At 40.2% G+C, this 26,550-nt stretch overlaps 1 protein-coding gene across 3 annotated transcripts in view; it reads left to right on the top strand.

The window, feature by feature from the left end:
• Positions 1 to 26,550, top strand: part of ZNF462 (zinc finger protein 462) — a 208,460-nt gene that overhangs the window by 75,582 nt on the left and 106,328 nt on the right. For all 3 annotated transcript variants that reach the window (XM_086962073.1, XM_086962075.1, XM_086962074.1), the window contains exon 2: positions 24,500 to 24,754. In XM_086962073.1, coding sequence (XP_086818199.1) covers positions 24,532 to 24,754 — 223 coding nt within the window. In that variant the 5' untranslated portion in view covers positions 24,500 to 24,531. The remainder of the gene's footprint in view (positions 1 to 24,499; positions 24,755 to 26,550) is intronic.

The raw sequence follows: 26,550 nt of genomic DNA on the forward strand, positions 1-26,550 counted from the left end.
GAGTAACACGGTTAAATGAATAGCCTAGTATTTTATTTTTGCTATTATATGCAGGACACTAAAGTAAGTTCATGATTTAAACCCGATTGGCATTTAAACAACTCTGGTATTTAATGAGTTTGTGATCTGTGACATTAATCCTACAAATTTGTCTCTGCACTTAAATTTGCTTTCATCTACCTATGATCACATAGCTTTGTAGCATGCAGGCAGTTAATATTGCAACATTGACTTTTTCGTTCCATGCATTGTGACTTAATCATGTGTTTTAGTATTGAACCTCCGTTCATTTTTATCTATCAGGGAAAGTGACAAATTGTAGCTAAGTTTTTTTCAAGCTACCATTGTCGTTTGAGAAGTCTAACGCTCGAAGAAAACCTTTATTCATGACACAAGCTATTCTATATCTTAAGATAATGACCAGGTGGGTCAAATCTTTTGCTGCAAGTTTCTCCTCTCCCTGTCTTCCTTCTCAGCAATCTGTTACAGCATCAGTTTTTTAAATGATTTTTGAAAAGATCTGTGTAGTGCCCACATGCACTTAGTCAGCCTAATTTGTTTTTACAGTGAATCGATTATAGACCTAGAAGGAGCAGTGCTTTATTTCCATTGCCGCTTTTGAAAGCGATTCGCGTAATTAATGTGAAGGCGTTCCTTACCTATATACAGGAAGATCCTTCTCCCTGAAAGAAGTCTATAGGAGCATCTTTCCTTCCTTCCTTCAAAATAATAATGCTAACTTGTAGACAGTATGGGCACACCTTTAAACCTATGTGCAGGAAGGTGATGGACAATGTAGTATCCTACTCAGGCACAGACTCTTCTTAACGGCATCTGAACATATTGCTACATTTGGGAAACTTGGGCCTTCAGCATGTAGGAAAGAGGTGTTGTGCAAAGGAGGCGCAGCTTCAGGAGTGTACTGAATTGCACACTATTTGCCTTTTACCTTGCCTCCCTTCCAACCAAGCAAGAAGAGAGTGAATTTGCAAAAAGCTTGTCCACTATCTTGGTGAGTGGAAACATTTTTACGGCCTTATTGGCGTGCGACGAGGGAGTGGATAGAATGTGAACACAGCCTTCTTGAAGCATGATATTATGAGCTTGGTAAGCCTGTTATGTATTTGGCTATTGAAACAAAACAAAAAATTGAGCAGGGTATTATTGCAGAGATAAAATAACGGCCCTCACAATTCGCCTCTTCCTGTTGTGACCTATTTAGTCAGAGCAGTCATCCATCTGAAAGTCGTACTACAAGTGGAAGAGACAGGCCATCTGCTGGAGCTAAGAAATTAATCCCATGTACATTTGCCACTATTCAAAACCCGGATTAACTATTATAGGTAACCACAAATCAGAAATGCCCTATGAGAGTCCCAGGTCTCCCGTGTATGCAGCATAGGGTTCCAAGTATCTTTCTCACTCCATTCCCAAAGTCATTCACTCAACAGAGATCTAGCATCTAATTGGGATTAGACATGGCTTTTCAAAGCTCGCCAATAACCACACCTGGGCATTGTTAATATGAGGTGTTTTTGCTCAGCCTTCAGCTAGGGGACTTGCATGGATTTCTATTGGGAGATTTACATTTCCATGGACTTTTAATTGCTTATTATTGCACAAATTACGTTTTATTAATTATGGATATTACTAAAATGCCTATTAGCAAACTGAGTGCCTGATACCTTGTAATTGATTTCTTGTGCTAAAATGTTGCAATATAAGCTCAGTTGTGCTGTTCAGACAGCTCGGTTGTGATGAATTAAATGGAAAAGAAAAAGAACACAAACATTTATTTTCTTTGAAGGTTCATGGGTAGTAGTTGAGGAACAGCCAACACTACTGGCTTTTAAGGTACCCTCTATGTCCCTTTGAGGGATTTCATCCTTGCAAGCCAAGTTACCTCTACGCTGGTCTGCTTGCCGCATCTCCACCTTTGGAAGAATTGGAAGAAAGATCCTGAGTTGTTCTTTCACTAGCTTACTGGCGCGCACAACTCTTCAATGAAACACATTTTTTAAATTACAAATCTTACTCGTGTTCAATTTGCTCTTTTTGTACACCCTGTATACAATAAGTGAATGGCATAATGCTCTCAAATAACAATGCTATTACTTCATGCCATTTCTTGGATTTCCTGGGTTGGTGGTGCTAGTAGTTAGTTTGCACCATAATGAGGTAACTCCAGAATCACTTTTCTAGCAGGAAGAAAGGGTCATTCCATTCACACAGCAATTGGAGGAGAATAAGCTACAATAGGGTGGTGGGCTGACCCTATTTTTATTTTATTTTCTGAGACCATCATCTCTTCTCCATATTACATTCAGTTTGTGTCAACAAGAAAAAAGTTGATCACAATAAATCTTCCTCCACACTTCTTCTAGTGTTTGTTCTTCCATGACTATCATAGTAATAATTGCAAAAAAACATATTGTTATATAGAAAAAAACCGAGTTACCGGAGATTACTAAATTTAGATTAGTGGTGGAGGTCTGCAGGCATCTTTCCTAGTTTGCAGCTACTGTACCCCAAAAACTGTTGATAGGCTGTTATAAGTCAAGATCCCCTCAAGCCTTCTGGGATTGGAAAACCAGTGTAGTGTCTTCTCTATCCCAGGCATCACAAAGGTTGTACTTTTGGAGCATTTAAATAAATTGCAGTTTGTGTGTCTCTTTGTTAAAGGAATCCTCAAACAGGGTTGGCCTTCTGTGGCCGTTCACCCTTCCACTTCTCCTTTGGAAGCCTACCCCAGATATTAAGGATATCTTGGTCTTTTGACCAATCTTCCTGAATTTGTCAGGTCTTTTCTGTAATTTGACTGCTATCACGCAATTGTATGATTTTTATCTCTGCTGAGGGTTTCAGTGTTGCTTCACTATGCGGAACTGCGTTGCGACTTGCAGCTTTCTTTTGCTGTTGTTGTCACAGACTGTTTTTACAGCAACAAACATTTTAATACCCAGATCACATCGGAATTAAAAGGCCAGTTGTAGTGAGGGCCTAAGAAATTAACCCTGTAAGCAAACCACTTCAACCACCCATTGTTTAGCTCACAATATATACCTATCTGCTTCTGGAGAGCTACCCCTGACTTTCAATTTTCGCGTGTCATGTTCATTTTTGGCTCTGCAGTGGTGGAATTTCTTTATGATTTTTTTATGGTGGCATGCCTTTTTGGGCATTCTGAGCCTGTAGTGAGATATCTGGAAGAATCTATCATTTGAAGGTTATGGATTGGAAATATCCTGGCTTTATTTGCTGGACATATATAATAAATATAGGTTGATCAAAGCAGGTATTCCAACATTTTGTGGAGAAACATTGATTTGTTTGTACAAGAGTCCAACATTCACTATAACTGCGACATAAACGCGACTTCAGAATGACATATGTAACTGGTTATAAGTTTATGTTGTCTGAACACTCTCATTTGCTTTTTTCTCAACCCTGCTGTACTATTGCTCCATTCCCCCGCCGTTCAATTCTTACCCAACAGCTGGACTTTGAGGGGTAAGCCTTGAAGAATTGGAGGCAACCTAAAGAATAACCAAGTTTACCTACTCAAATGTCTCCTGTCACGAGTTCCTGTTGGAAAATCTCTACCACAATATTTCTTTTATACAGGCCACACTTGCTCCAATCGTAAGCAGATCGTTATAGCCAGGGGTCAAAGCCATGAATAAACACTGCAATGGTAAACTGGCCAAAGTTGAAGCATAGAAGCCATCACCTTGAAAGACACTAGAAGAAATGATTGGCATATGAAAAAGAACTCTGTTGCAAGAGATATAGAAAGAACAACCCCAAAGCTGTCTAGAGATTTCAGAAGACACGTACTGACAATGCTTTAGCGCAGCCTAAAACCAAACAAGGTAGGCTTTTAACACCAACCATGAGTTTACCAGTCCAAAGGCTCTGCACAGAAACTCGTTCAGCAAATCTACTTGCTCCACAATGAACTCCTACTATTTGTCAAGTACAAAGAACATTCAGGACTCCGTATCCAGAAGACTTTATCCACTTATTAACTTTCTTGGTATCTACCTCTGCTTCAAGCCACCTTCACTAACTTCTCCCCAAAGACGAAAGATTTTACTAGTCTGACACAAAAGACAAAAATGCAAGCCCTGCATAGTTACGACAGGAAGCAAATCCTTCATTTGTTCGAGGTAGATCTCAATGATGTGGATTTCGCCTGATCGGTTATAAAGCCTTTGCTGAAGAATAAGCTTACCTAAATATTCTCTTTAAACAACAGCAGAACATCAGTTTACCCAGCAAGATTATGGAAAGGAAAGTCACAAGACATCTACAGATTTTGTTGAACTAATCCTCTTCTTGCATGACCACCAGTCTAGATTCAGTCACCCGGGTGGCACTGAAATCTTGAAGGCTAGTATTAAAAAACAAATGTTGCAGTCTTGGATGAAAAGAAAAAATCAGCGATTATGCTCAATGTCTTACCAGTCTACGACACTGTGGTTTGTGAGATAATACTTTGTAGATCCAAATAATCTGTTAGAGTTGCTTATCCAGCTCCAGAATAGATGCAGTCCTTACTCTCCATATACAGCAAAAAAGGTTACATTGGACCAATGGAAAAGTCATCCCGTAGATGTCATGTCTTGTTCCTCTGACCCCATCCCTCTCGTGCCTGCTTGTCAACCTCCATTTGTGGCTTCTGACTGAACTTCTGTATCTGATTTATAGTCCAATCCAGTTCAAGTTAGAAAGAGGCATGGTAACCATACCAACATCACTAACTGCTTCTACTCTGTGATCAGCTAGGTGAAAGTCTCCAATGCCTGAAAGGAGGCAAGATTGCAATCCTGATTTTGGGATTAACAGAATCTGTTGCTTTGCATGGAGTAACATTTAGCCTCAGAACACTAACTCCACTCCTCAGCACCGGAAATAAGGAAACTGGCATAAATAGCAGACCCTGAGCACTACTTCATCCCCCAAGGTACTACATTAATCTTAGTTAACGGAATAGTGTGCTGCTTGCCACAAAGTGCTTCAACGCCTCGTCGGGAGTAGTGAGCTCTAAATGAATGCCATTTACAATTACAACTATATTGGTGAAAGGGCATCAGCTTGAAGCTTTCCCTACTTGTAGAATTTTCCACTCCCCAATCGAAAACTGGGTTAATCTCTCTAGAGCCCTAATCATGACACAGCTATACCAGTGTATTACCATTTATCAGGGTCTAGGTCGTGCCTAAACTTACAGGTGTGAGGGTACATAAAACAAGCTTGGAATACATTTCTTTTGTTTCCAGTGAATGCAGCCTTCGAGTTTAAAGGTCCTTTCATTCTGCACTACGTAAATAGGGGTAGATGTCCAGGATATTTGCAAAAAACTAAAGCCACACTATCCGCCCAGAAGAACTGTGCACTCAGTAGCAACACTTCTCATTACCCAACAAGCCTTGAAGTGGGGCACTCATGGGCCTCAGGCTGTGGATTGGAGTGAATCCATGCCTTAGGGTAACATATAGATGACTTCTGATTCAGGAAAAGGCATGAAAAACTTTTCTAGCTCACTTACAACTAATTCTTATTATACTTATATAATTCCACCCTTATATGGGTGGTGACTCGAATATCGCCTTGAGGCCCTTTAATATACCATTTAGCTTGCTTCTCCCAGCTTCAAATCATACAGGCTCTGGCAATTACACTCTGCGTGCCACTAACTTCTAACTAAATAAATTAATGAATAATAGCAGGAGTTAACATATATTTAGTAGAATGGTCTCAAGAGTTGTCTTCTTTTAGCTGTGCTAATTTATTAACCTAAATAAATATTCTGGCAAAGAGTTTTTTTTCTCCAGAAATATACTTGTATGTTTCTCATTTTCTTTATTTTACGACTTGTCTCATCACAGGATGGACATCATGGACATATGTTTCTTATTTTTAGTTCTCTGTTCCTTGAACTGAACTAGTATAATTGTTGATCCTTTCTCATTCAGAAAATCTAGATATTCATTTGTAGTTGCTTATTCTGGTTTTTGTGTTTTCATTTTCGACTTGGTCAGGAAATTGTAGAAAGGTCTAACGCCAGACTGTCCCCTTTACAAGCTAAGTAGTATCAAGGCTGACCATTTATGGGTTAAAACAGATCTGAAGACCGTTGAACAGCCACTGGTTCATGCTGCTGTTCTGAGGTGCTGTGAAATTAATCTAGTTTTCATGTGCTGCTGAGTAGAAGATAACACTCGGCCCATGTGACAAGCTGGAACATTCTGAATGGTCTTATGCAAAAGCCACAGTAATTGCACATTTCAAACCTTCATGCTCTGATCAGCTTGGAAGACCTTAGTACGAAACTGCTTGTATCGGGATAGTAATTAAACGGTTACATCTGATTTTATCTGAAATTAGGAACACTAATTGTTGTTATCGCCAGTTAAAGTTCTTTTTTGGTAGGACGCGTTGTTTCCTGTGTTTATCTAGTAGGCTGTACAATCCAAAGGCTACCTTGTTGAGACCATTTTTGTCCTGCTGCGTGAACGGTTTACAGTTGAAGGGCCTTTTTCTTCCCAGCTGCACAATGAAGCTTTCAGAGAACCTCATTTAAAAGGAATGGCTACAGCCTTTGTGTTGAAGGGTGTGTCTGTTGGCAGGGCTTTGCTGAGGCAGACAGACTGGCTGGTGATTAACAAAGGTCATTAGACTTTGGAATCTGGCAAGCCGTGTCAGATGGTATGTCTTCTGCGTGCAGGAGAGCGCCTCCCAGGAGATCACAGGCATTCTAGACACTTTTTTTTCCTTTCCCCCTTCTTCTCTGCCTAAGGTCACACTGTTGTTTAACTCCATGGGGTCGAGTTGGAACTTGCAACATACTTTTTCTCTTCAGGGTGCCGGATAGATTCATGAAGACACGTTTTTTAAATGGAGGAAGGAAGCAAATCACTTTATGGGGTAGAGAGGACCTCCTGTTTGTTATTTATAAAATGTTTGATTCACCTTTTAGAAATTAAAGAAGTAAATACCCCACTTTAATGGGGTACATTTAAACATTTTATCTCAAGAAATCCTATCTCCTACCAATGATATCTTACCTGCTTCACCAGATGTGAGAGCAAGGGCTCCATGTTGTGTACAGGCTGAAAGCCCAGAGCTTCTCAGTGCATGAGCTTGTGGAGCTAAAATGGCTGCTGCTCAAAGCTCAGAGGACTAGGGAAGCTTACTGAGTCTTAAAGCTTCAGTGACGCAGGAGCTCCTGTCTCCTGGCAGTGTGATAAACACATTCTGCAGAGCCGTGGCTCGCCTGGCTCGGAGAATGAAAGGACTAAGCTTGGGGGATGGGTAGTGAGAAGTGGCTGGTCTGCTTTTTTTTCTGCGCCTCGGTGCTCTAAATGCAGGAGCTGTCTGCACTATGGAAAAATTTGCTTTCAGGTCTAATGGGCTGTGCTGATGGAAGAGGTGGGTGGGGGTTCAGGCACTGCAGTAATCTGATACAGAGCAGATAGCAACCCCTGGTGCTCACACAGAAATGCTTGGAGGTTCATGGTTCTGAGCTGATCATAATAATCCTGTGGAAATGTTATCTCCGTTCAGGAGAAAAACAAGACACTTAGTTCTGTTCTATTTTTTTATGCGTCTGCTAATCTTTCTTTGTTCTTAGATGCCTCATTGTTTTTTAACAGGCTACCATGGGAGCATTCCTTCTCATGAAATCCTGATGCAACATTTTCTTGTAAGCGCTGACTGAACATTACCAGACCTTTTGTTGCTGTAGCAATGATTGGAGCTGAAGGAGGCTGCATCCCTTCACCCATTACCATTTCTTGTACCACCCTAAATATCTATATTTGGAAAGGGCATGTTTCTGCAGCTTTCTTCTGGTGTTTAGTAGTTGATTGACCTTTACCTTTTACATTTTTGTTTCATTAGTGGAATATTTTATATTACCACTCAAAGCTTAAAGACAAGGTGTAAGTCTCGGTCTTCTTCCTTATCTTGGCACTTTTTGAGTTAATTTCCTTCAACCAGTTATTTTGCAGTAGGTGCTGCCCTACATTTGTGTACTAGATTTAGATTGGAGATCGTTGTAGCTGTTTAATTGTCAAAGCTGTCATTGGAGGTTTTAAAGGATCAAACTTACTGTACGCCAGCAGGAATTTAGTGTCTGTTCAGGGGGAAGACTGAAATTTGATAAAAGCATGCTATAAAGTTATTTAAGTTGCTTTTGACTACTGTGCCATGTGAATACAGCAATAATGAGACCATGGTTAACCATGAATGGAGCATTGGTGAAGATTGTACAAAAGAATAATTGTGCTGGTTTTAAGGTTCAGCATATAATATGAATGGGTTTTTCAGTGAGATGATGAGATAGCTTTGAGCCGTGGTTGCCGGAGTAATAATGAGTACCTCATAAAGCCTACTTCATAGAATAATAATTCAGAGAAACCGTTTCACCTAAACTGGCTAATTGAAAATTTCAAAATAAATTACGCACTATTTGGTTGGAACCAATTCATGGAGTTGTCTTTGATACATGATTTTTTACGTTGTAAATGTCTTAGTCTTAACAATGGATTCTCTTTGTTTTGTGTGTTAACTATGGAGTATTTTTGAATCCTTTTTCCCTATACTTCATGTCATTGGATGACGTTTTTCTTTTTTTTTCAAGTTGCTGTTTCAGGGACCCGCAGAACTACCTCCTTTCTTTCCACTGCTTTTCCTCCCTCGTTAATGCTCTCTCCCATATCCTCTTTCTCCCCTACATCCTTGTTATATTTTCGGGATCTCCAATTTATCCTTCTTCACCAGTGTATACAAATAGTTTATTTCCCTCCACATCCTCCTTTTTCATCTTTATTTTACGGAGTCTCCCTTCTGTTCCTCATCTTCACACTTTCTCTACCCTTCCATTCTTCATCATTGTCTACTTTTGAATCGTTGCCTTCTTTAATATTAAAACTATGGACCTGATTTAGAGAGAATATTTTCTGATTTAGGATTGTTCTACATCTGTAAGTAGGTCTAATGTACTCTTGAGTAAGTTACACAATATTCACAAAGTGGTGTAAGTCAATGAATTAAGAATGGTTAAGGTACCTACATCTGGGTAAATTAGGCATTCTCAAGTTTCCTCTTAGGGCTGGAGTTGATGGGGAAATTCCATGCAAATGTGGTCCATATCCACTCGGGTATAACCTTTTTGCTATTCACAAACACTTTATGAGTAATTCCCCCACACAAGTTAAAAATGGAAGATCCTGGTTCACTTGATACAAGTATGTGGGAATGAGCACCAGTCACCCTAATTTTCACTAGAGGGGTACAGAATTAAATTGCATATTAGGAAATATATTAAATATGAGAATAACGTTTTATAATATTATTTGTTCAAAACTGTGTACATTTCCTAAGAAACTGCCATATTTACACATTTTCTTGGAATAAGACATTTATGCAGATGAAAACAGCCATAGGGGACTCTGTAAAGGATTCCACACACGTAAGATTGTTCCTTAAGATAGTCCTAAATTATGCCTGTTTGGAGAATGTTGGTGATTATCCTGAACCAGCTTTCCTGAAAAACAGGCTGTCGTAATTTGAGTCTTAAATTACGCTTGTATTTGTAAATTATGGCCTACATTCTCTAAACAGGATTTACTGAAGTTTTACAGGTTTTTTTCTTGCATTTTCTTTTTTTGTACTTTTCTTTAAAAATAATTTTAAAGCAAATTAATATTTCTTGTTTTCTATTATTTTTAACCCAGCTGCAAACATTAATAGGTGGATTACTTGAATTCCCAGAAATGGGTTTGTTATTGCGATTTTCTTTGAATTTACATAGTACAATTAGGAAAAAGCTACCCTCATCAATTCAGTCTGACTCTGGGTTGCATATCTTTTTTTGGATGTTTATTTCAACTGGAGGCCACATTTTTATAGCACTGGCCAAATATTTCTTCTCTCGGTAGTGTGTGGCAATTGGTTGCATATTTGCAATTTGCAATGACTTTGATGCTATTTGACTTGCACATGTCAACTTGTTTAGCCTGGGTGTAAAATAATCAGATTAACAACTGCAGGTTTTAAAACTAGTAGTAGGAGCCCCTTGATTTGGACAGTTTATTTTGTTATGAAATGTGAAGATCCAGATTTCTAAGACTTTGGCACGTCATAAAACTCTTATTTTGACATCTGAACAATGCTAATGAATCCTAATGGGCTAGGGGCGACTTTGACAGAATTGAACTTTTAACGTTTAGGGTTGGTAGCATTGAATCAAGCTTGTTTGGGTAAGTCTTGTAGAATATAAGTGATTAGAACGGTTTCCTCAGACCCATTGCAGACTTTATATAGGTGTTTAGCCTGAGCGCCTGATGCAGACTATCAGTGGATTTGAAACACTCCTCCTTTCCACTATCTCATGCCTGGATTTTTTAATTACAGTCTGGATTCTTTGTTCTCTGTTATCAAATCTCCAGCACTCCTGAACACTCCTTTTTTTAATCTTCTGCTGTTGCCTTGGTTTGTTTAGTTTGCCAGTGTGGTCAGAAAACTTTATGCATCTGGGACCTTTATGGTTTCCTCCTCCTGGCCTTTTTTGGTGCCTAGGTGATAATTGTTTTGGTGTGTGCTACAATGCTTCTAGCGTTGTTGAAGCGGCTCCGGCTTTCTGATGGACACTTCTAACCGTAGATTCCTCAGCTTTTGATTTTACCCCAGGTTCTAGATTGAATTTGTAGCTTTTTTAGCATTTGCTCCTGTATGAACAGCATCATACTGCCCCCAGAACTGACCCACACATAGCCCTGTGTACTGTCATTTATTTTCTTTCCCACTCTTGCTTGCAGATCCAGAGCTCTGCTTCCAAATTGTTTGTTGCTGTTTTACCCACCCTCAAATTTTCATTTTTTTATGATGGTGTGCTAGGGGAATGTCTTTCCTGAAGACAATACACCTCAAACTGTGCTGTATATGGAAGAAACCGATGCCAGTCATAGATTTGCACGGCGTCTCTCTGTGATGTCTAGGGTCCACCATGTCTCAAAGTTGTGCGCCTCTGATGCAAACAAAGGATGTCAGTGAGCATGAGACAAAGTTGTATGTAGGGAGGCAGATCATTCTGTGCCTGTTTCTGCTGCTGGTCCAGGTCCCATTCCAAGTTACCGTCCTTGGGTATGTGCAAGACAAAATTGATAGACCGGTCTTGTTATAAACATAAGAAGAACACGATCAATTAATCTTCTTCCTGTCACTCCCACTCTGGGAATAAGCCACACAGTCAGCAGTTGAGGGACTCCTCACTGGCATATTTGTCTGACTCTGAGCCTATTCCTAAACTGGTGTCAATGTTCCCAGAGTTTTCCAGGCCCTCATCGACCCTGCAGCATGAGGAGGTCTTTGAAGACGCCATGCTACAACTCTTTCATATAATTCTAGCACCCTTTTCTGTACTTTTGCGCCAAGTGTACCCCAGCACCTGAATGGCCCCTGCCTTACACCAGCTGGCGTGGGACCATATCTACACACTTGCACCGAAGGATATGCCGGACCCAACCTCTCCGGCGGCAGTCTTAGCTCCTGAGACGCAGATTATGAATTTGTCACCAACACCAGTTTCGGATCGAGAACACTCATTATGCTGACCCCAGATGATGTCTTGTTATGAGATGACAAAAGGCGCAGCCTCTGGTCTGAGAGGATTCCTAGGCAGATCCACTACTTCAACTACAGTTCTGCCTAAGGCTAGAAGCTTTATTTTGATCCGATTCCTCTGCTGTCCAGAGCCATCAAAGCACTCCACATGATTATGAGGATGATGATAATGATGACAATTTACTCCCCCCTTGTTATACTGATGACAGTGTGTAAGTAGACTCCGAACCATTCTAGATCTTCGGTTCTTGAATGCTTTCCTTCAAAAGTTCAAAGTGTAGTCTAGACTTGATGGCATCATTGGACTTGTAGGACTTACATGTACCTGTCCTACAGTCCCACTGGCATTTCTTCAGTTTGTGGTAGGATTGGAACATTTTCAGTTTGCCATCCAGCCTTTTGATATCACCTTGTTCCATCGGGTATTTAAAAAGGTGATGGTGGTAGTTGTGCTCCATCTTCGCAGGTTGAGGGTTCACATACTGCCATACCTAGTTAATTGCCAGATGAAAGCACGCGTGTATTGCTCAGTTGCACCCCACCTGTAGAGAGCAGTCTCTCTGCTGTCCTCCCTGGGGTTCTCCATCAAAAAAGCCAAAGTCATATCTGGCGCCAATGCAGAGGTTTCTATTCTTTGGGGCCATCCTGAACACAGTTACTTTTAAGGGCGTTGTACCCTTGCAGCAAATCCGGGACATCCAGGTTATGGTGTTGATCTGTTAGCCTCAGTCCTGTGTTCTGCCTCACCAATTCTGAGGCTTCTTGGTTTCCTAGCCTCAAGCATTGTCGGGGTTCCTATGTCCATTGCCGCATGGAAGTTCTGCAGTGAAGCCTTTGCCTGTTGTGGGATCTTCCCTAGAGCTGCTTCTTGTAAAGCATCTGTGTCTTGGATGATGCAGATCAGGACCTTCAGTAATGGCTGGTAGATGATGACCAGATCTGTGGCAGGAAGTTCTCCCTGCCTCACCCCGAGCTCACAGTAGTGACAGATGCATCGTCTCTGGGCTGAGGAGGTCACGTGGACAAGGTGGACTCTGGGGCCTTTGGTCTCTGGTGGAGCAAAGGCACCATTTCAGTCTTCTGGAGCTGTGTGTCATCTGGTGAGCCTTTAAGGACTCTTTCCCATCCATCAAGGGGAAGTTGCTCTAGGTCCTGGCAGCAAACCTTAAAATTATGTCTGGTAAATACTTAAAACAAACTGTAAAATCATACAAAGCATAAACCACAAATCATCAACCACTGAATACTGAAGTTAAAACGTACTGTCCGCATTCATGCTAATGATTGCAGTCACTATAATGTTCATAACAAATTGCTTGCAAACAATAAGGATTGTAATCGAGTTATAGGAAAGAATAGACCAATGTTATCCTTTATATTTGTCTGCCAGTCTTCCTGAAAAAAGCGGTAGCTAGCATTCTCATGTTTGTGATCATTAGGATTATTGTAAAGATTTTCTCTGAATGTAAAGATCACTATGCTGTCTCATTGAAAAAAATTAACTAGTATCATGCTATGAGAAAAGATTGGATTCCCAATATGCCCACCAAAGCTAATTGCCCTTGGAACACTGTTTGTGATCATTAACTGATTGTAAACACAACAATTGATTCACCAATGATAAAAAAATGTTATGAAACATGTTTACGTTGGTTCCTGAAGTTTGCCCTTGGGATTTTACAACAATATTTTGATGAGAAAGACTTATCACTTCTCCCAGTTTTGGATTGGTGTTCACAAAGACCTTAAAAGGTTGATTACCATTAACTTCCAAGATGGCAGTGGCACTAGATCAACACCTTCCAGTTCAGGATTGGAGATGAAAAGTGTTAGCCTTGGCTCAGGTACTCGAATACAGATTCAGTGTGAGCCCACAAAGACAAAGGGGCACAGAAGCAGGTAAACAGGCTCAGTGTTGTATCTCCACAGATGAAGGAATGTCCATGAGACCCCCTCCCCACAAGAGTAGTTCAGAAACAAGTACTCCTCTGCTCCAGTCAAGATGATGGGGGAAGAACAGTAAATGTATATAATTGAAGGAAAAAGGGCGGGACTAGGAGCAAATAAAGGCCAGTACCCGTTTCCTCAGAAATCAAATCAAATCAAACCAAATTGGGGGGGCGGGGCGGGGGAAAAGAGAGACTGTCCCTGAAAGAGAGACACAAAAAAAAGATATCTAGGTTCTAGACAGGACATTAAGAGCAGTCATCGGGGCTGCCTCTTGTTGCCCTCACACACCCCTAGGGATGTCGGGCTTCAACATCGGGAGGGTGCTTCTCGACGGGCTGACGCTGCAGTGCTCTGTGGGTCCCCCTAAGGGTCACTTTAGCGGAGATCTTTTAGATTTACTGCCATTTGATGAGTGCAAGGTTGTCCATGTGGGGTGGTTGTGGTGTGTGCGACAAAATTATTTGAAACTGACTAGGGAATGTAAAAACAGCTTTTAATATATAGACTTCCCTGCAAGGTTAAAAAAACAGGATTGGCTACTGCTACTTAGGGGTTATACTGTACACACGTAGCTCATTGTATGCAAATGAAATAAAAGCTGGGTCAACATGTTTCGTGCCTCTGTGGTCTCTAAATAATCCATGGCTCTTCTTCAGGATCAGAAGGGTAATAAGCCTACCCCGCAATTAAATCGTTATAAAAGGTTCCCCTCTAAAAGGGAGGTACCTACTTGTTCATAGTTAAAATGATTGTCCAGCCCAGTGAATCGATCGGCTATGCCTCAGATGTCAGTGTAGAGGTGGCGCACGGGTGCAGAGTCTTGGTAGTGCGTTCAGTATGACAAAACTATCCTCCTCCTGCTCGCCTGGGTCAAATTTTATTTGATTTTAAGGATAGTAAATGTGCCATGTCAGGTGGAGGCGAGTGGGAACACGGAGCGGCAAGTTTGGAAGGGGTTTGGTACTACAAAGTCAATGAATAGTTTGGTGATGCAAAGAAGCCTGTTAGAATCACTGTTTCATGATACTTGTATGCTCTTTAAGAACTGGTGCCCTGGGCTGTCCTTTCCGAATTCTGATGATGAGTAGAGAGGCCTTATAGATGGTCGGCTTCTTTGAACTCCTAGAGCAGACTGAAGCATTTATGGTGTCTTTACAGCAATAGCAGCAAGTTTTGCAGCAGAACATTACAACGCTCTTGGAGGCTTCGTCCCTAGCACAAAGGAAAGTGGTAACCTAAGGCTTCAATTTCCAGGAAGAAATTGAACAGGGTCAACGCTGGTTTGCAATAGTGCAGCTCTCCAATAAGTTGCTGGGTAGCTGAGGTGTAAATTTACTTTCAGGGGCTGTTCTGCAGGTGGCTACTGCCACCCATAAGTTTGACATCCCAACCTATATGGCTAAAGCCGTGTTTTGCACTTCTGGGTATCTGGAGCTGTTGCTGGACAGAATAAAGTTGTACTTCCCCCAGCATGTGTTGGTGGTGCTAGTAGTTAGTTTCCACTATATTAAGGTAACTCCAGGAACACTTTTCTAGCAGGAAGAAAGGGGTATTCCATTCACACAGCCATTGGAGGAGAATAAGATAGAAGAGGGTGGTGGGCGGACTGTATTTTTTTCTAAGACCATCATCTCCCTTTCATATTACATTCAGTTTAGAAAAAAGGTGATCACAATCAATCTTCCGCCACACTTCTTCCAGTGTTCGTTATTCCATGATGATCATAGTAATAATTGCAAAAAAGCAAATAGTCATATAGAAAAAAACAGACTTACCAGAGCATACTAAATTTAGATTGGTGGTGATGGTCTGTAGGTATCTTTCTTAGTTCGCAGCTACTGTACCTCAAGAACTTTTGATAGGCTGGTACAAGTCAAGATCCCCTCAAGCCTCATGGGATGGAAAAACCAGTGTAGTTCCTCCTCTATCCCATGCATCACAAAGGTACGTTTGGAGCATTCAAATAAATTGTGTCTCTCTCTTTCAACGGGATCCCCAGTCAGGGATGGCTTTCTGTGGACTTTCACCCATCCACTTCCCATTTGAAAGCCTACACCAGATATTAATGATATCTTCACCAGATATTAGGGATATTTTGTTTTTACCAATCTTCCTGAATTTGTTGGGTCCTTTGTTTGATTTGACTGGCATTAGGCGGTTGTATGATTTTTATCTCTGCTCAGGGTTGCAGTGTTGCTTCACTCTGTGGAACTTCTTTGTGACTTGCAGCTTTCTTTTGCTGTTCTCGTCACAGACTATTTTTACAGCAACAAACGTTTCCATACCTAGATCACCATAGGGTTATAAATGATAGTGAATGAACTGCATTCCAGGTTAGAAAGAGCGCACAGAAAGCATTTAATGTTAAGGTGGCTGAAGGGTACCTTGCAGCCATAATTATTTGTAGATAGCATAACTGACAATTCAAGGAAGCAGCTAATTCCATGTTGGAAAACGTAAATCATCTTTTGCAAAACACATCTCCTGTGTTCTACCAGTGGTATCTTCCCTGCTGCATCAGATGGATGAGACCTCCATGTTGTATGCAGGCTGAAAGCTCTGAGCTTCTCAGTACATGGACAGGTTGAGCTAAAATGGCTGCTCCTCAAAGCTCAGATGACTAGGGAGGGTTTCGGAGGCTTGAAGCTTCAGTGACGCACGAACTCCTGCCTCTTCTGTGATAAACACATTCTGCAGAGCCGTGGCTCGCCGGTCTGGGAGAAAGGACTACGCTTGGGGGATGGGTACTGGGAAGTGGCTGGTCTGCTTTTTTTCCCTGCGAGTCAGCGCTCTAAATGCAGGAGCTGTCTGCACCATGGAAAAATGTGCTTTCAGATCCAATGGACTGTGCTGAAGGAAGAGGTGGAGTGGTGTTTCAGGCTCTGCTGTAATCTGATCCATTGCAGTTAGCAACCACTGATGCTCACACAGAAATGCCTGAAAGGTCTTTGCTGTTAGCTTGACCTGAATCCACAGGAAAGATTACCTTACTTTAAGGAGAAAGCAGGACATTTTGTCCATTTATATTTTTGAAAGCGCATGCTAGTCTGCCAACTTCTTTCATGACACAATACCTGTTTTTACAGGCGATCTGGGGGAGCATTCCTTCTCATGAGATTCTTATGCAGCTCTTCCATAGAGCCGACTGAACATTTATTTCTAGACCTTTTCTTGCGGAACCACTGTTCTGTGGACTGTTAACTGTTAACTCTTAACCATTTCCTTCGACTATTTTCTTTACCTCCTGACCTGAGGGAAGAGAAAGTATTTATCACCTTCTTCCATTGTGCATAAGGTGGTAAGGCATTTTTAAACCAGTGAAAGATTTATTGACGGGGTGAAACACAGAAGCCCTGTTCTAACACATTTTGAGGTCATTTGTTGCAGGAGTTTTTTGGAGTAGTTGCTGCCCTAATGGGTAATGTGTGTAGGAAGGAGGAGCGCAGGCTGTAACGGGGCTTGCAGCTTCCTGATTGTACAAGCTGCCTGAATATTTTCAAGGTTCTAAGTATCAGGTTGTCAGTAAGAGGAGGTAGTTTTAGAAATGTCCAAAGGCTTTAAAGGGAAAAGACTGTTTAGGGGACACGTATTATCCAACTGCTAAAGACTGCAAGTTACAAGTGAACTAATGCTAACAGTCACATAGGATAAATATATACATCCAAGAGGCTCGAGCATACAGGGTTGGTAAGGGTGCTTTCTGAAGGAAATTATGAGATTGCTAGATGTGTAATGGTGGTGATTAGGTTTATTTTTTTACTATCAATTGTGTGTCAAAAACAGGGTGAATTCATTGGATCCGTCTGGGCCAGGGTGATGTTTTTTAACGAGCTTCAACTGAAAACTAAATGTTGGCATAATTGGGCGAAGAGGTTTGACTCCAAGATGCCATTCACGCCCGTTACCTGATACGTTACACTGTGTAGCCTGGGTGTGTTAGACAGTTTGAGAGCCCTGTTGGATTTATGAAGATCATTTGCAATAATTCAGGACACACAAATATTCATTTCATCTCTTTTTTCTCTGTAGAAGGAAAACAATATATAGAGAAGCATCCCCTGATCATGATTACTACTAATAATGAAAAGAAATGCTGTATGCAGTTGGTTATTTAAATTGAACAGTCACCTCCAGCTTGGTGAAGTCGAGTGTCTGCTACAAACTAGAGAACTGATAGGTGAACCTTTAGTATGCTACTTCCCTCGAGAAAACAAGGTACACGATGCACCCATAGCAGCATGCTAGACCGTGCATATTGTGCATAGTATGTGATTCAAAAGGATTCTTAACATTTGTTACAATTAGATTTTTGTGCAGTAGCTGTAGGCCTAGTTGTTCTTATTTCATATGTATATTTTTAGTTATTCCTCAGTTAGGGCCATTTCTTTATTTCCTCACATCTATTGAACAATTAGGTTTTCCTTCTTAGATGTCTGGGTAAACAAATCTGTGTTTGAACTGTGAAACCTAGCAGCTCTTCAACCCTTTCCATGATAATCCTTACATTGGAACTTGGTAGCGTTCCAATATTTGTTCTTCTGTTTCTCTGTATTTAATATGGAAGCCTAACAATGGGTGGACACTTCTAATAGAATTATAGCTGTTCTGCTTCAGGCTGTACCGGTTGTTAAAGGCCCTCTCCCTTCTTATAGGCCCTCTCCAGCTGGCAGAGCCCTCATCAGCAGGCTATAAAACGATAACATTTTCTGGTAGGAGGGGTGAATATTAGATTTAGGTGACGTCACAATGCTATCCTGCCAAACAGTCACTAATTTTCCTGCTTTTAACCAGTGAGTCATCTCATAGGAATCAACAAGCACCTTTTTTTTACCTGATTTATGGCATTCCCTTTAACTTTGGTCAAAGATGATGTACTTAATTGGATTGCAGCGCCCCTTAACATTACAAACTCATCACACCTACTAATAGGGTTTTCTTCTCATGCAGGATAGCGCTCTGATACTGTGGGTCATTTATTTGAAATACCAGAACTGAGTTAAAATTATTGAGAAAAGTAACACAGATAAAGAACTAGAATTAAAATCGTGCTACCACCTAATGTATCCCTCTTTTCTGTCAAGTGTAAACCTAAGTGTGTTTCTGATTAGGAATTTGTGTATTTAACCATGTATATTTTAAAATGTAAATATAAAGCTTGGATTGTAAAACTAAGAATTAAGCCCTTGGTATTCTTATCTGTGTAACCTTTGTCAACATGTCCAAAATGTATTAAAAAGTTTAAAAAAAATTGTATTAGGTAATCCATATTAATACGCATGTTGACATTGAAAAATTATGACTTAGGTATCTAAAATAAGTAACTTTTAGTCGAATGACCCAATCAAAACTGTTATTTATAATTTTTAAGTTAAAATGCATGTAATTAAAAAGCTTGATCTAGTCTGTTGGTGCAGGTAGAAAGCTTGTATTGTGTAGAAGTTATAGTTGACTTTTAATGTGGACTTGAGGGTGAAAGTGATTGTAAATGGTTAGACGTGGATGGGCAGATGTGAAAGTGTTGATTGAGTGACTGATGGTTGTTTTTAGGATCCTTCATGAATATGCTTGTTTATTGTTAGTAGTACGTTGTGTGTGTCATGTTCATATTGTTTTGATGATGTTTACACTGGATATGATGCCTGCACTTCCTCTATCTAGCCTTACGTTAGAACATGGATGTATTAAATTCTCAATTTTACAGCATTCCATATCTGTTTTTGTTTGCTGTGTGTTTTTGTACCACTGGAGGTTATGTTTTCTGCTACCAATGGTTTTTGAACCGCATGGTATCTTCATGAGTACAGAGCTACATACCATAAACTTACTGATTCACTCACTTAGGGTAGGCTGAAGATTTACAATCTCATTCATTTTCATTCTCATTTGCAGAAATCACCAGGTGTGATTGATTGGTCCTGTCCAGATGATTCAGTAATTTTATTTTGTCCAAGAGATGATTTGAGTTATTTACTTAAATCTGATCAGATTCTTGATAGTGAATAAGGCATGTCTCTGGGTTTTTAGGTTTGCGAAGTCCAGTGGGTTGCTGATATGCTCTTTAGATCTTGAATACTTTGTCATGTTTGAATCTTCATATTTGTTGGTACTTTTTTAAGGAAGTCCTGGTGCAACATAATCCCACTACCTTTCAAGACCCCACATAGAAGAAGGTTGTATCACGGAATACAGTCTTACCAATTATCTATTCCTCCAATTCTATCGAGCATATGTAATGATTGAAACGTCCTAATTTGGTATATGTTTTTGAAGTTATTCCAGATAATTAGCAACAGTTACAAGGATGGTTGGCACTCCTAGATCAATGGACCTGTTGTTAGTTTGGCTTTCCTGTTGCAAGCAGCGTGTTAAATTATCAATTTTGCATTGTAAAAAATTCTGAGTTTGAGAAGGGTGAGGAGGTAGAAGAAAATTAATATATTTTTCTGTGGATATAAAAAAATCTTTTCACGAGGGATACATATTTTGAGGGATTCTTTCTCTTGTAATAGGTCCTGAAGCAGGAACTAATCTGGAGATTAGTTACCGTTTTGAATAACAGATTACCCCACATCAAGACCATCAATGAATGTTCGGTTTCTACATTTGTTTTCACTGGTAGGATCGCTCCTCTGTTAAGCATTAAAGGACCACTAATTCATTATGTAGGTGGATATAATCTAGATCGAATTGATGACAGGAATAGTTTTTTTTTCTTCATTTTTAAGTTAAATGGTGACTACCTTCATCATTATTGGCAATTCACACGGTCATCTCTTTATGGTATTTTGTTAATTTGTGCAAATTTACCTCCTGGCAGGCTTTTGTTTATTGTTTACCCAATTCACTGTAGCTTATCTTTCCATAAGAATCTTGTAAAAAGTGTATTAATTTCTTTCACAAATAAGTCTAAATTGTTTATTAAATGGAGAGTTTACTACATATTTGGTGTTTGCTTCTGTATAGAGATTGTGTCGATGCACCACTTTTGTTTGTTGTCCTGTGCCATTACCTGTTTTACTGAATTTTTTGATGGATGCGTTTGTGTGCAGTCTGCCCTTTTCCCCAACCCATTCCCCGTATTGTATTGAGTAGCAACTGACCTGCCAACCATTCATTACGTGGAGAACAGGGTTTGCAAGCTCTCAGTTGTTCTGCCCTGTCACTGTGAAGACAAATGGGCTGAGTTTGATTTTGGTGGTAGTGGTATATATCAGAAGAATGTACAGAAAACTGGTAGAAAATCCACTTGTGGACTGCCACCCTGGTTTACCAACCATTCCAGAAATCTTAGTATTATCACCAGACTTAAAATCAGACTCTAACCCATTTGAATACTATCTTGGATTTAGGAATAGATTTCATGCAAATGTGGCATGGCGAACAATCCCAAACATCTCTTGACACCCTGCAAAATGTGATCTACTTAAACATAATGGTTAATTGTGTAAAATGAAGAGGAGAGATTTATTACACATAGAATGGCTGCATTGCCGGCGTCAAGCGGCTGATAACACTTTGAATGTCTGGCAATCTTTTTTGTTGCCTTTCCAAGATACAAACCTGAATGAGCTCCCAAAAAGATTTGTAGGTGAGATGACATTTGATGGCTTATTTATGGGAGTCTCCTAGATCTTCAGTTGGTATAGTCTACTAGTGATAGGTCTATAACATGAGGATTGCATAGAGAAGTGTTTTTATTTTATTTAAAACAATTAGAGGTTTTCACTCAAGCAGAATGAAAAAGAATTCACTAGAGTGACCCGTTTGGATGCAAGATTGATTATCAAATTCTTTTACGCAAACTTAGGATGGGATTAGCAGAGCAGTATGTCGATTTTGTGCTTCTCAAGATTTTCATTTGTTGTTGCAGAGGTTGGTGGTACAATTAGATGTTTGTCCCATGCTTCTTGAGAAGATATTGATTAGAATATGTGTGCCTCTATCTTTGGACTAGCTAATTCTAGTGTATTTTTTTTGTTTTCCGCATTGGAGATGGTGTTTATGTTAATAACTGTATCTAGTTGTCTTTGAAGTCCTAAAAGCATTATGTTCAGAAGTCGTGACAAGCTTGCATATTAGATGAGGACATCATGGGTTACTAATCTTTTGAGAATTGTCCGGTCAACAACGTCTCCAAGTGGTCTGTAAAGTTGTAGGACAAGTGATGCCAGTGAATAACCTATCCTGACAATATTGCCCACAGTTGAGGATTCTGTAAGGCTGCCCTTAGCAACAGCAAACCCTTTGCACAAGTGAATTTAACAAGTAGGCTAAGTTCCCTCACTCCTGTCAAGATTACTAGATAGTCTATTGTGTCCTGCAGGAAGGGCCAAGTCATTCCGATTTGTAGTATTGACTGTGCCATGTACCTGTGTGAGATAAGCCTATAAATTGCAAGTGTTGTCGCATTTGCTCTTTTTATGGAGTGGTATGTTGAAATTGCCATTGCATGAATGTGTCCTTTGTCCCCGTGCCACGAGGTTGCCCTTCAGCCTGTCCAGGTTTTTCAGCCAGCTATACTAAGCATGCTGGGTCATGTTGGGTCATTCTTAGAGTAGGCAACATGAATCGGCAAGTGCCAGTGTGCAGGGTGTTGTCAGATTTAAAAACAAGGCTAGCTGAAACTCACCCTTATGCCATGGAGGAAAGGACAGAAAGCTGTTTCTTTTTCCTGATGCTTTAGTCTAGTCTTTAAATGCCACTGAATTGAATTTGTTGCAACAAGAAATGTAAGCAGAGGGCAGACTAATACTTCTCTCTACGGCACGGAGTTGAAATGTGTAATATTCTACTTCTCAACACACTCCTTTTGCTTACCTATGGAAGGAAGAGAAGATACTAGATCTGTGATTGATAAATGTTTGGTGTTGTAGGTTTGCAAATTTACGATCACCTAGTATAATTTTCAAAAGAGGAGAAGGTAAACATTTAATTTTAAGCAGGAAAAGAGGGAAGGTGGGTTTGAATGGGGCATCACGTTGTTCAGTATAGATATTCAAACATTTTTTTCAACATGAAGCTAAGAATGATAAAAGGTAGAAGAGGTGCATCATTTATAAATGTGTCATCTTGATTTAGTGTGTCCTACCAGTGGTATCTAATGTGCTATCTCAGATGTGTGAGAGTAGGATCTCAGTGTTGATGACAGGCTAAAAGCTCAGAGCTTGGCTTGCTGAGCTAAAATGGCTGCTGCTCAAAGATCAGAGAACTAGGGAAGCTTAGTAACTGACGCAGGAGCTCCTGTCTCTTGGCAGTGTGATAAACACATTCTGCAGAGCTGCGACTCGCCTGTCTCGGAGAATGAAAGGGCTGAGCTTGGGGGATGGGTAGAAGTGTCTGGTATGATTTTTTTTGTCTCTCTGCGCCTCAGTGCTGGAGCTGTCTGCACCATGGAAAAATTGCTTTCAGGTTTAATGGGCTGCGGTGAAGAAGTAGGTGGGGTGGGGGGATTGAGGCACTATAGTGATCTGATCAAGAACAGATAGCAACCCCTAGTGCTCAAATAAAAATAAATAAGAGATCTTTGATTCAGGTTGATCAAAATCCAGTAGATAGATCATCTTAGTTCTTGAGAATTCCCCACAAATGGTTCCAGTGTATTGTCGCATATGTGTGCCAGTTTGTCTAGATTTTTAAGTATGAAATGTATTTTAGCCAACTAATTTGGGTTATCGTGACTGTCAGTGGTGAAGCACTTGCATGTGATACCTATGACTGAAAATTCCTGTACCTCATAATGTGGAAACTGTAGTAGGCTCGTGCACTTTTCTCTATGAACTATGCAAACCTCTTGGAACGTGTGCTAATTGGAAGTACATGCGTTTTGCAACCTGCTTTCATTATGAAAGAGTTAGGAATTTATTTGCCTTTGGTATCATTTTAATGTAAATTATTTATTTTGTCACAAATGTGAAATCTTACTGACGAGGAGAGAATCAGTATTCTTGCTCTTACAGATTGAGGTAATTTGCTACAGTAGTGTTCAGACAAGAAACTGCAGTACAAGTGGTACTTGTATGCATCTGATGATGATCCAAACAGCAATCGTCTTACCTTGGCTTGCAGCTGTTTACCTGTACACACTGTCACAAGGTTCCAAGTAGTTTGGGTTTACTTTGAGGAGTTTTTGTGACGTTCAGAATTTGGCTGCATTCCTCTGTCCGAGAGAAATTGAAGATGAGTCCTCAGGGATACATGACTGTACTGAATTCCTCCTACATTTACTCCGTTTAAGGCAAGATGGTTTACTTTCCTCTATTTCTATTTTTGCTTTCTGCTGTGCTGCAGACAGCCATGTAAGAATTTCACAGGAATAAGCCCTAATGATGCAGTGTGTCTCAGCAAAATAGTCTAAGATTTTTTTTATAATTTAGCGGGGTACGTTATTTAACAGATGCGGTAAATAGCTGCTATTACAAACTTGTGGGGAATAACATGCGGATTTTGGTGACTAGCTCACCAAAATCCGCATAGTACGGTAAATACCATACACATTTACCCTGCTAAATTTCAACAGGATTGACCTTTACCTTTTAATTCCAATCCGTGCGTAAGCATGGGTTTACACATGGGTCGCAATTAACCGACCCACTGGTAATCGGTCCTATAATTGGGTAGTCTAATTTATTCCCCACATAATATCATAGTGCCTGTGTTCAATATGTTTATGCTATTGATCTGTTGAATAGCTTGTTCCCTTTTCTCTATCCATGAGTGTACGAGCTCTCAATTTGTCCCATGTCAGATGTGAGTAATTCACTAAATGCTATTTTATTCTTTTTATTCTGGAAATTGTAGTTTTGCCGTTCTCGGTGTAACTCTACTTTTAGACTGCAAAGGATAGCTTTGGACTGGACGAGCTGCGCATGCCTGGCCAATGGCAGTCTGTAAACTGTGTTTTCTCTTTTACGTATTTCAGAACCTTCTAATGTGAAAACATAATTAACAATCATGGAGGTCCTGCAGTGCGATGGTTGTGATTTTCGAGCTCATTCCCACGAGGAACTGAAAGTCCACATTCAGGATGTTCACACGATCTTCCTGCAGCCCACTGATGTTACTGAGGAGAACACCAACCTCTCTGGATCTGGTGGGGATCTCAACACTAACAACCAGATGGAGGAGATATTTTCGCATGTTAAGAACGAGTTTGTGGCCACTGAGGAAACAACTGGTAAATCTGCTTGTATTACATATACATTGTCATCTTTGTTGCATTAGTCTGTGGGTGACAGGATCAGTAGCACAATAGTTATTTTTATATTGGGTGCAGGAGTCCTAATTTTCACAAGTAAATGTTTGATTCTTTTACTTGAGCAGGTTTTGTGGGATTGGGCTTGTTTGAGGTATGTAGTCAAAGTTACTCAGTCACGCCCCCTGGAATGCACTATCTCCTGATCTTCGCAGAAGTTCCTCTCATACAAGCTCCTGACTGAGTGACCGATCTTGTTTTCTTTATAACGCTCTGAAATAATGGCACTGCTATTTTCCATCCGGCCCTCTTCCACCTTTCCGTTCCCTCTCCCGCTTTTCCCCTTCTACTTGTCCCCACTGCCTGTACTTGTAGTTATTGATTGCAAGTGGATGTCTTCTCTGATGTAAAGCTCTTGATTACCTCCTGGTCTACAGTTCTACATAAAAGAAACAAAATAAATGTAATCTTGGTCAAACCTCATCTTCTCTTTGACTCAGGAAATCAAGAAATGTAAAAAAAGAACTATGAACTCGAGACACAAATATTTTTCTTTGGGCTACTGGAACTTGATGACGGAAATATCTGAAACTCTGCATGCAGAAGACCCCCAGCTGATTAGCAAAGCCAGTTTTTCACGAGGTGTTAAAGGTTCCGCCTGCACAAATGACTTCACATGAATTTTTAGCATTGGCAAGTGCCATCTGGAAGACTAGTTGTGGGCATTCCCAGAGAATGGCCAAGTGGGGATAGGACTGAGGAAAAAGGTTTAAACATGACAGTGTGACAACACTCCCACAGATGTATCGCAGTCTTCTGGAGCTTCACCTGAATGATCACTGTCTAGCTATGCACTAAGTGTTAGAAGGTGAATCCTTATGCTCCATTTTTGGGGACTTGGTAGATGGTGATAATTTCAAGGAAAAATACCTTGTATAAAAAGGAAAACGTTTTAAAAACAATACATTTGCATTTTCTGAAAGTTGTGCGTGCAGTATTTAAATTGATCAGAAGTAGGGTGAGAAAAAGCAGGCATATGGCAAAAATGAATGTTACATCCATACTTAATGCCTACGTGCTGAGACACTGAGGAAACCTATAAGGATGCCTAGGACAGGAGGATTGTAAAGGTTTACAAAATATTTAAAAATTCCCAACTAAAACAGAAGAGTCTTCTCTGTAAACTGTAATTCATATTACCCTCCTATTTTGGACCATAGTACCCGTCAGCCTAGAGGAACATACTTGTAACAAAAGCAGAAAACTGCATATTGTGGACTTGCTTTATCTCATCATTGAGCAAAGCAGGATCAAAAGCAGACTGGGCCACTTGGAGTCTAATCTGTAGAGTGGCAACAAAGATGATGTTCACTATCCATCCTCTAAATGTAAGCTCCACTGAAAAGATTGCGCTTAAAAAAAAGTCCCAAATTAAACACAGAACCGAAAGGACCTATGTATTATTAGCTATAGGCATATTTCTCTGATTGTATCTGAGGGTTGTACCCTTCTTGGAGGTGATCTAAAAACCCTTTATAGTGCCAGGAACTATTAAAAAGATCTGGTTCCAAAGCTCAAATAAAAGGTGGCATGGATAGCTAATAAACAAATAATTTTCTAGGCTAGGGCTGTACCTTCTGTTAAACAAGGTATGCATTTTAAAATATGAATCTATAATGCTTAGATTATCTTAGTTACGGAACAAGACAGTGACGGATAATGTTCTAAACAGGTGTAAGTAGCATAGTGTTGCTATTACGTAGCTAGGTAAGACAGAT

The sequence above is a fragment of the Lissotriton vulgaris genome, chromosome 3_1 (assembly GCF_964263255.1).
Source record: "Lissotriton vulgaris chromosome 3_1, aLisVul1.2, whole genome shotgun sequence".
NCBI classification, from domain to species: domain Eukaryota; kingdom Metazoa; phylum Chordata; class Amphibia; order Caudata; family Salamandridae; genus Lissotriton; species Lissotriton vulgaris.